Genomic DNA, 11,645 nt, shown 5'->3' with positions numbered 1-11,645 from the left:
TCAGGATTATCAAACCAAATTTGTTGTCATTTGTTGAATTGTCTCCAGTGATGGAGAGCGTAAGCAATGGAAAGATAAACCCCCTGATTGATCTGCTTGTGCGACCATTCAGTAAGGGTGCTGAATGCAAGTGAAGGGGATTTAAGCCCAGCCTGTTAATCGAAAAAAAAGGAAAAGTAGAATCACAACAAAGTAATGGCATATAGTAAATATCAACAACATTGCAATTGATGAATATAAGTCGGGAAATCAATAAATTGAACTCTTATTACAACTTGACTTTTTTGTGATTTTATCATGGTATAGTCGTGATAAATTCAACAAACTTCCAATATTTGTGACATCCAATAGATTTGAGCAAAAAATCATCAATTACAATGTTGTACAATAGATTTGAAACTTCCATATTCAGGGCAAAAATCAAATTTCAAATCCATATTCAGGGCAAAAATCATGATTTTAGATATAATTTTGCAATTGGATCCATATCCGGGCAAAAAACCATAATAAACTTGTTAGAACATGTAAAATAGTGGACGGATTGGGTCATATGATCCAAAACGAAGTAATTTGATCTATTATCCATGATTGTTCAAGTTGTCCGCACATCGTCATCAAACAATGGACATTTAGAACATAGCATTTGAGTACGGTCCAAACAAACATTGGACTTGGAACAGTTGTTACGGAACGAACAGAACCAATGTTCTGTTCCGTTCTTTTTGTTCATTTTGTCCAACCGTGGACAAGCCATCAAACATACCCTAAGGGTACGTTCGGTTCACTCCCACGGAATTTCTAAAAGCCTGTGACTCTGATTCGAAATCACAGCAAATCTCACGGGTTGCCCTGGGATTTAGAATCAGAATGATTTCCAAATCCCCTCGAGTTGAGGCACCCGAACGTACCCTAAGTTGTCAATGATCATCAGTACATACAACTTGAACATAATTTGATTATCGAGTTTGGATGTTGATCCATTTAGGGTTCAACGCTATTCTGTTTTATGTTATTATTTTCTTTCCTCTCATACCCCTATATATACTAGATAATCGGCCTATAAGATAACTTAAATGGTAAAAAAGAAGTTTTAAATCATGTACATTTATCAATACTGAAAAGGAAAATAATAAGAATCATAAAAATATTGATAAATTTAAAACATTATAAAATGTTTTCATTTTATGACCATTAAAAAAAGGAGAAAAAGACGTTTTGGAGAGAGAGAGAGTAATTATAAATAGTAATTAATTTTTAAAAAAATTACAATGTACCATTCCAGTAACACTTTTTTTTTTATGAAAACTCTACGCAAATGACCATACAAAGTTTTAATTTGACAACAACTTCAATTAATAAAAAGTTATAAAGCATCCAATTTCTTGCACTTGATGCCCTTGCTTTTGCTTTTATAATATTTATTTATTTATTTATATTTAAGATTATTATTTAGTACACTTAAGCAGGGGTATTGTTATCTCTATAAAATTATTGTAACTACCCTTCCTTGCATCTCCTCATCTTCCTCTACTGCGTATGGATTTTGGAGATTCATCATTGCATTCTTTCTCTGGCATCTTTAATTTTATACATTTCCCATGTTATAGGCAATGACTTGTGATCCTCATGGGTAGAAAAGAGGCCTGAGAGTTCCATTCGGTTGGCATTGGGGCCTGCCAGTTATGAAGAATTACTGAATCACACGCTGCATAATTTGATTTAAGTTAATTTGCATATTAACAGATCATATCTCGTTTTCTTGAATATGTATTCACAATGTGCAAAAGCCTCGTTTTATCTAATACTTGTCAACAACCTTCCATTCTCTGATGGGTTCCCATCCATATTGAGGTTGGATGCCATTATTTACTATGAATGGTATCCAAAACCCATGTTAAAATGCAGAGTGCTGTTAAAATGAGACTGAATATATTCGCTCTTATAAGAGGGGATTCATAGAATAGGCATTAGATGACATTCATAGTGACGATGATCTCAATTCTTAAGCCTTCAAGGTTTCTCTCACCATAGCCATTCACATTGGATGCATGTGCGTGTGTGCGGTACAATGAAAAGCTTGTTTCATATGGCAATTGTAGCGTTCATGTATATCAGGTGTGCTAAATGTGAAAATTGGCAAGGCTTGCAACATTCCATCAAATGTTGTTCAGCTCATGTCCCCATTTTTTAGTTCAAGGAGGGTTACTTTTAGACAATACATATTGTTTATGTACTAAATCAGGTTCAGGCTTACCAAATTATGACAAAGATAGGAAGAAGTAAATCAAGAGATAGCCTCATGTTACTAGTTTTCTTGGCACCATCCTACCTCCTGCAGTAGAAGAAGATGATGTGCCTCCTTTATAACTGCTGGCATCACTTGTGCTGGTTCCCATGGAACTCTCTGTCATGCTCTCGTGAATTGTCTCCTGTAGTAGATCTATGCTGACCTTGCCCTGATTGCGAGATTCTGCTATTACTCATCATCACTTCCTGTTAACATCAATAAAAAACAAATTCCTTGTTATTATTCATCTTATCTGTTTACCCTCTTTTATTAAATTGCTAGTCTCAAATGTATTGGTGTTATAGAGATGATCAGTGGCCTAATCAAGAAAATTAGACCAAAAGTTCAAATACTTGAGACATTTTATATGGATTACCAAGAGACAAACAACTTGGGATACTTGGAAGATCCTTTTCTTCAAGTTACTTTGGGCTTCTACTAAATCATTCAGCTTAGGTAGAGCAGAGATGACTTACTGAACCGATGTAAGAATGGGAACCCATGAAATTGAAGCCAGGAGTAAAACTAATGCTTGAGTTGCCAAGATCTCTCAGCCTATTAAGCTCTGGCAAAACTACTATCCCAAGATCTGGTCTATCCTTTTTCTTCAACTCGGAACATTGTAATGCCAACTTTGCAAAAATAAGAGCTTCTTCCACTGGCCAATCTGGAACTGTAGGATCCAACATTTCCTTGAAAGTTCCACGTTCTATTGCCCTCTCAACATGGTGAGTGAGACCCATTGGTGGCCTTGCTGTTATGATCTGCAGCAGCATAATCCCAAGAGAGTAGATGTCAGACTTGATGCCCAACATTCCTGTTTGTTGGTACTCTGGATCAATGTAGCAAAATGTCCCAGCTGTTGATGTCATCCTGTATTGAGTGACATTATCTGCTACTGAAGGAGGGACCAGCCTAGATAACCCAACATCACTAATCTTGCTCACGAAGTTCCGATCAAGTAGTATGTTTGCAGGCTTGAGGTCTCGATGAACAAGGGGCTCTGGCTTTGTTTGGTGCAGGAACAGTAGGCCTGTTGCTATCTCAGATGCTATCTTGAAGCGCAACTGCCATGATAGACTCGGCGTGTTTCCTCGTCGGAACAAGAGGTTATCTAAACTTCCTCTCTCCATATACTCATATACCAGGCATCCATACTCTGGGCAAGCTCCAAGAAGTAGGACCATGTTTGGATGCCTGATGCAGCTCAACACCTCCACCTACACCAGTTCAAAAGAAAAATAGAAAATAGATCTTAGTGAAACATTATATATATATATATATATATATATATATAACAAAGGCCTTCATTGTCTTTCTACTTTTTGAAATGTCATAGTGCAAATTGTTTGTGATCCCAAAGCCACACATCAGAATAATCACCAAATGCTGGCTTTATATTCAACTTGTCATGTTTCTTGCAGTGTGCTACCATTGAGAAACTGGCAAGGTAATATTTTTATGTTTCCTGGATATGGTTGCAGATATAGGTGAGGCTACGGTTATTTTATGAAGTTTCCAATATCACTAGTATATAAGAGGTTGTAATGGGAGGCAAAATGGAGTATCCATGTGACATGGGGTAATATCATGCTTGATCTATCAATGCAATAGAATGCAGTTTCAGATGACTAGCTAAAATTCCAGTCTTTTGCATCGTATGAATCTATGAGAAGGAAGGTGCCGTGGATGAATCAACCACTATATTACTTCACTTGGTGTTCACTCATCTATAAGGATCCGATAATGCATAATTTCATACCTCTTGCTGGAACTGGGCCCTTCCTTGGGCTGCATCAGGTCTTAGGACTTTAATGGCTACTGAAGTGTGGTCTAAAGTAGCTCTATAGACAGGTCCATATCCACCCTCTCCAATTTTGAGTGATTGAGAAAAGAAATCTGTGGCGACTTCAATCTCCTGTATGCTGTACTTCCTGTACCTCACTTCGGAATTTGCCAGTGCATCCAAGACTTTCCTTTTTTCTTCTGCTTCCCTCTTGGCTTTCATCTCTGCATTCATCCTCTTTTGTGATTCTATCTCCGCAAGCCTTCTTGCAGCCTCTGCAGCTTCGATAGCTGCCTTGCTCTTTGCCTTCTCCATTTCTGCAATTGCCAATGCTGTTTCTTCCGCCAGCCTTGCTTCCTCTACTTTGCGTGATTCTTCCATCTGCCATTGATGAAGCTCCTTTGCCTGTGACCATCCATTTGTTTCATCAAATGATTTTCGTCTGTGACCTGCGTGTGCACGCAGACACACACGTATAGTACAAATCACTTTAGACAGTATCTACTTGGAAACACAATATTTTCGGCATTTTCTGTTTTGAGTTTTTTGTGGGTCTTACCATACAATTATGATTTGCATGGTTTATTTAGTGGAAACCGATTTTTCAACCATGAGATTGTGATGTGTGCAAGTTTTTCAATGACTTTAAAAATCAATAGCCCCCCAATGTACCAAAATTTTATAATTTAAAAAGTCATTTTTGTATTTGAGAAACACAACCCAAGATGGAACCTTTAATAAATAAACCATGTTGAACACATTTTTAGGGTCAGATTGAGTTGATATAACTTTCATAGACAGTTTACTCCATATATATATATATTGGTAATGATAAGGTGCTCCCGGAGTACCTACTCCCACCTAATAGAAACTTTAGATTTTCAAATTTCTTAGACTTTTTTTTGTTGATCAGACTCTATAGACATGGTCTATAAGCATCAAATAAACTATGTTGAGTACATCCATAAGGTTTAATTGAGAAGATACAACCTACAATTGTGATTTCTAGAATGTGGGAGTAGGTACTCCCCGAGCACCGTAGCATATATATATATATATATATAGGGTTAATCTAACATTAAACTAGTTATGTTTAACATAGATTCAACCTTATGAAAATGAGTAAAAGTACCCTTAAAAGAATTGTACTTTTAGAAATGCATGGCTTCTTTTTGGGCATTATAGGTCTTTTGAACTTGAAGGGAATTGAAAAGTCAAACACCTTTTCCAAAAAAGTAACTTTATTAATTCATCAAATTTACCTTTTTGACCTCAAAAAGTAACCATATATTTTTTAAAATACTACTTTTAAGAGTATTTTAGTCATTTTAATACGGTTGAATTCATCTAATGTTAAGCATAACTAGTTTAATGTTAGATTATGTATATATATATAAATATAAAGAGAGAGAGAGAGAGACCTTTTGCTTTGCACTGAGCGCTTCTTTGCAGGCGTTGCTATACATTTCTATTGTTTGCTTCAGTTCCAGTCTTAATCTTTTCATCTCAGCCTCCATTTCTCTCTATAAAATCAATGAAGAGAAGAAACACTGGTCATTACCATATTAAAGTTGGAGATCTAGTGCTTAATAATATCCTTTATCTTATCCTTCAATGTGTAATCATGTCTAGGACATCTCAGTTATTCAATCATACCTTCAATTTAAGCCTGGTGATAAGACCTTAGAATTGCAGATCTAATCTAAAACCTGCTAGGTTTACCAAGATCAAGGTACTAAAGTAAACTGACATTATGCATATGTTTGTGTAGAGCACAGATTCAGTAATTGAAGTGATCCTCTTCCAAGATGATTTCCTCCTTTAGAGTGGATGTGCGTCCCTTTCTTAAAAGTATCTTCATGGTCAGATAAGCAATTTATAATGGAGAATTATCTTTCTGTAAAAAATCTGAAAATAAACAAACTTTTGAATGATAAAACTCATTGATCGAAGAACAATTTAATTAAAAAGTATCTTTATATCTAGCTCGCTATCTCCAGTCCTTTTTGAACTAACAAGTTTCATGTGAACAGGTAACAATGATGTTGTTAGAGTGATCACTTCAATATATGTTCATTTGTGCATGCGTATATAAAATTCTTACAGTTGAGTGGCCTGCAAAGGAGTTTGTTGGGCTCCCTTCTGTGGAAGAGGAAGCCATATCGAAGCTTTCGGCACCAAAGTCGATGGGGCGAGATCCATGGGTCATACTGAAATCGTTTCCACTGGAGATGAAGGTGAAGTCCGCGGGGTACCCACCTCGAGAAGTAGAGAGACTGGGAGAGGATGTGCTCTCAAGGAACTTGTGTTCATGGCCTTCATGAGTGAGGGGCATGGTCCTCACGCCCGGCATTGCTCTCCCAGGTGTTGCCATCTTCTCAAAGGGACCACCTGCACTGCCTGGCCTCCATCCGCGCTGCAGAGGAGACCTGTTAAATAAGAAATTGTCACATGGCATGCCATATAGTGTTCTGTTTGCTGCGTTGCACGTTATCCATTGCAGGAAACATGTCTACGAGACTGTGATGATCATGTGTTTTTGGATGGGCTAAGGACATGCAAGTGGTTGAGGCAGAAGTAGTTTCACATGGAAGGTGAGCTCTATTACAAGTACTGGGCTCATTCATGATACAATAGATGGATGTCTAATGCAGTCTTTCTCCTCCTACTTGGTCCCCCAAGCATGTTTCTCCTTGGTGCATCCATGCCTTTTGCCGCTTCATGAACTTCTTGATGTTTGGAGTAAGATTTATTTTTTGCTTTTCTTCTTTTTTATATGACATTTTTCAAAATGACACGAACTTTTTTTGACATAATTCAAAAATGCGCCTAATGTTTGTAATTTAATAAAAAAAAACCCAAAGTTTTGTTAATGTATATAAAAGACAAACTAGTTTAAAACTAGCTATAGTTACTATTAACCTGTTTTGGGTTAGTACAAAAATACTATTTTTTTTAACCTCCAATAATTAGAATATACTCTTGGTCTTATATGAAACTTTGGTTTGAAGACTGACGAGTTAGGTGGATATTGGTTTCACATCTTCTCCCAATTTTCCATTTTTTGTTGGATTTGACTTATCCTTAAAATGTATTGATCTTTTATATCATGGTCATTCCCATGCGTCAACAAAATTGGTTCAACTTATCGAAAAGAGAGATATCGAACTTTGGACAACAGAGAAGTGAAATAAATTCTTGAAAGCTATATTTACAACAGTGGCATTCACTGTTCACTGGGTTTTGATTGACCATAAAAAATTCAAGTACACTTTTTATAATTGTCAAAACAGTGCATTTTGAATTATGCTGAACTTGAAAGCTCCAATCAGCTCGTGTTTGAGATTCAAGATATTTGACATCCATCCGAAATGAAGATTTTCAAAAAACTTAAATACCAAGAAAATGTTTCGGACAGGTGTCAAACGCCCAGATGCACCAAGTGCAATCCTTGGTACTTGGGGCAGGCACCAAGATCTGAAGTCCTCTCCTGATCCAATCCCAGTCATCTATTTTTCCAACTTCACTGTTTGCATGATCATTGTTATGAATATGGTACCTCATCATAGCATGAGCAGGTTCATAGGGTTCTGAGCTTTGTACCGGCAGCACTGGTGGGCCAAGTGAGGGCTTAGCAGGTGGTGGTGGATGATGCCAAACAATTGGAGGAGCAGCAGGTTGTTTTTGTGGGGCACTTCTGGTGGATGGCCGGATCTGTGGGCTCTTCCCTTTGGCCACCACATAAACTGTACAGTAGTCTGGCGCTCCCTTCAAGACACAACTTGGCACATCAGATTGCCTGAATTTTCTGTGACATGATGAAACAGCAAAAGCATTGGAATGAAAATTTTTTAAAGGGTACAAAAAGAATTTGCCGAAAATCATACCTTGTGATCGCGCTCCTCGTTGATGCACCAAGAACGATGCCAGTGATGCAGTTGTTTGTGATGTAGTCAATAATGGCCTTTGACACATCCACATCCTCGAGAACAACCTCTTTAACAGTTACCTGTAACCATATGGAAAATAGACGTGCCGTGTCTCATTTACCTATTACTTTATTGTATGTGTGTATAATAATACATCCTCGTTAACTTAGTAAAAATGGGAGGAATAACTATACTGATGCCAAGAATCTTTACGAAGTTTAGTAACTTCTTGATGGCTTTTTTAGCAGAGAGGGAGAGAGAGAGAGAGATTACATGCTTTCTAGAACAAAATCCACGGAAAGGAAGAAAGAGGTGTGTCTTTTCAATATCAAGTTGTTCTTGGATGGGGGCCTGACTTCCATCGCTGATAGTAAAGCCATCTGCATGATACGAAATTGTTAACAAAGAATATATCATGAGAGAAAGATGCTATTTGGATGTCTCAGAAATGGGTCCGATTTGGGGCACGTTTTTTTTTTTTGCTCCAAATGAAAATCATTTATTCGCCGATTTCTCATGTGCAAGCAAACATGCGAAAATGGGATGAAAATCATTTACTCACCGATTTCTCATGTGAAAGCAAACATGAGAAAATGGACTGTGAGATTTGAAATCACAATGAGCCTATTTTAATAACTTTTCATGTGATTCCAAATTACACTCACATTCACCTTATGATTCTGAATCATATGATTTCCAATCACATAAGATGGAATCACATGAGATTTCAAATCAAATGAGATGCAAGCAAACAGGACCTTGGTGCTGTGATTAAAAAAAAGTATTGAGTGAATAACGAGAGCATGAAAACCACTAAACTGTGTACTACTCGCTTGTCCTATTCGAGGTCCATGCCAGTTTAGAAGCTAAAGCCCATGATTGAAAATGAAAAAGAAAAAAAAAGTAAAAATTTCATAAGAAAATTGTTCCATATGAGAAGTTTTCACATGAGAACTTTTTATGAAAACTATTCTCTTGTTTGTGTGACATGAAAAAATCTGGTTAGAGAAAAGCCATATCCACTCTCATTGTATAAAGAATATGCTTTGAAGAAGTTTAGTGATTGGGAACCTCGGAACCAATATTAGGATTGCTGTAGGAGCATTTTGGGTGCCACTCGGACATCATGCATGTGAAAATTTTCATTCCTTTTTCTTTTTCTTTTTTTTTTAGGTTAATTGATAAGCAAACTGGGGATGACTCTCGTGGGATTCGAACCTGTGACCTCTCTGGTGTGTGCAGCTTTACCTTTGGCCTTTCATTGGATATCTCATTATGGGCATATGCCATGTTTAGTAATTACCATTCCCATGAACCTTTAGGCCAGCATTTCACCGAGGGTGCACAGATCAGATGCAATCACATTCAATATAGCTGTCCTCGGCGATTCATTGCCTAAATCATCGTCGATGAATCATGACTCTCATCCAAAACAATTTGGGACCATGATTTTCATTGAAAATCGGTGGATCTTCAAGTCGCTGATTAAATTGGCGCTGCAATTCTTCATGAAAAAAAGGTGATATATAGCAGAGGGGGAGAGAGAGAGCGACCATCATTGTGGGTGGTTATTGTTATTTTAGGATAAAATTCAAAATCATTTGTAATCTATTAATAAAAATAATATAAAAATGATATAATTTTTAAAATTTAAAATAAAAATACAGAACATTGAAAATATTTCATGCATATTCAATTTTTGATAATGTAAATTTAAAAATATTTAAAAATATTTAATAGATTTAATAAGCTTTTATTTAAATTTAATAATGTAAATTTAAAATTATTTAATAAATTGATAAGCTTTTATTTATTTATATGGTTTAAAATTTAGCTGCATATAGTTATTAATGTTTATGCAAGCTTTTGCGGGTTAATCATGATTTGGCGAGGAGTTTGCATGCCGAGGTTGACTGATTTTTTTCTCGATTAATCATGATTTGCCGGGAAGGGCCATTCCCGAGAAATTGGCGGTGACAAGTTTGGCAAATGTGATGACAAGTTTGGCAAATGTGATCGCATTGCACAAAACTAATTTGATGCTCTGCCTGTATAACCATGGAACACCTGCATGATTCAGTCAGTGTCCTACAAACATTAACCGGTTCTTGGCACGTTTCTCGAGGCCTAGCACAATATTGTGTGTTTTTACCGACCCAATGCTAAGTTTGTGTTAAATTAATCAGAAACTAAAAAATTTTGTTCTAAAAAAGTGGTGAATCCAATGCTAAGTAAATGTCAAATCAGGAATCATAAACCAAATTGCTCAAGTAGAAAAGATGAAATGGAAGATAATTGAGAGAGAAAAAAGAGATGAAAGGCAAGAGAAAGCCTACTGTTGAGAGCTGCATATCTGTTCCTAACGTGGATCAAGGTGATGGTTGTCACGCCGATGAGAAGCTTGTCCACCGCCCATTTAACAGCAAATTGGCTGCCCTTGTCTTTGTCAATGGCCACAGCCATCTTTGGACATGAACTGTCCTCCCGTTTATCAGCAGTCTCGCTGCATTGTTGCAGCATCTTTTCTTTTCTTTGCTTTTCTCTCTTTCTTTTTCTCTTTTTTTTTTGATAGGCAAGCTGGGGTTAGTCCGACCCTTACCAGTTATACAAGATATATGCTCATATGTATCGAATTTCGATGTCCTGTTCACAAGCCCCTGTGATCAGATGAGCGGAGCCCCCATGAGCCTCGAGCACTCGCCCTCTGATTCAAGGGGCGTGACACAATTTCTCTCTTTTTCTTTCTCTTTCTCTTTCTCTCTTTCCCACGGAAATGGAGAAGAAATCTAGGGTAGTGGTTATGTTGAAGAGAGGTTCAAGTCAGTTTTTTCAGTTACAAGCTGCTGCTTTATTTGGGTAAGCTGTGAGTTGTCGCCCTTCTTTTTGTCAGCTACGCCCTTGCTCCATTCAGGCTTGGACCCCAAATCTTGGATAGATGAGGCGGCACTTTCTTATTGCTAGCAAACCTAACTCTTCATTCAAAGTTAAAAATAGGTCTCTTTATACTAATGGGGCTCGGGGTTGTTGGTAGGAGCTGTCAGTGCACGTCTCCTTGTGGTGGGAGGTTGCAGGTTCAAAACCGCAGTGGTACTATTGAATATTAACTGGTGGGGTCTGCCTAGCTTGCCAGGTCTCTCTTACTCATGGTTTTCTTTAAAAGCATATGAGAAAAGAGTTCATCTTGGCAAGGTAACCAACCCTCTTGCTAGGCTGTCAATGGGTTAGATAAAGGCTGGGTCAGATTTGACCCTAACCCGCTCATATCACCAATAACTGGTTTCGGGTCGGGGTTCAACAAGTCATCGCATCAGAAAAGAAAGATCACCATATCCAATATCATATTCCAATTCCCAAGCTCGTTACTACCATTGCTCTCAGGCTTATATGAAAATTTAATAAAAGTGTAGCTCTTACCTCAAAAAATGTTGATTGCATGATAAATTAGGATTGATAAAAAAAAATCTAAACAGTTACATCAAATCACAAACTACAGGAAAGTTGTCTCTTTTTTGTGAAGATTTACCCATTACATAGATGCACATAAGAAAACTTGTGTCAGATTTGTTGTAAAATTAAGTACTTTTTTATGTTGTGAGAATGTCCGGACTGTCTATTAAAAAGGTCGCTTGAGTTGATGGTACTA

General features: G+C 37.2%; 1 protein-coding gene across 1 annotated transcript; it reads right to left on the bottom strand.

The window, feature by feature from the left end:
- Positions 1-2,739: 2,739 nt before the first annotated feature.
- LOC149815123 (U-box domain-containing protein 52-like) lies at positions 2,740-10,522 on the bottom strand. The gene is made up of 8 exons (XM_089990485.1): positions 10,339-10,522; positions 8,276-8,382; positions 7,961-8,082; positions 7,513-7,881; positions 6,178-6,502; positions 5,495-5,596; positions 4,050-4,478; positions 2,740-3,507 (listed from the first exon to the last, which is right to left on the bottom strand). The coding sequence occupies exons 1-8, from the start codon at positions 10,520-10,522 to the stop codon at positions 2,740-2,742; spliced, it is 2,406 nt and encodes an 801-aa protein (XP_089846611.1).
- Positions 10,523-11,645: the final 1,123 nt, after the last annotated feature.

This window comes from Nuphar pumila, chromosome 15 (assembly GCF_984573655.1).
Source record: "Nuphar pumila chromosome 15, dmNupPumi1.hap1.1, whole genome shotgun sequence".
In the NCBI taxonomy this organism is placed as follows: Eukaryota; Viridiplantae; Streptophyta; class Magnoliopsida; order Nymphaeales; family Nymphaeaceae; genus Nuphar; species Nuphar pumila.
This window is presented reverse-complemented; position numbering and strand designations above follow the sequence as displayed.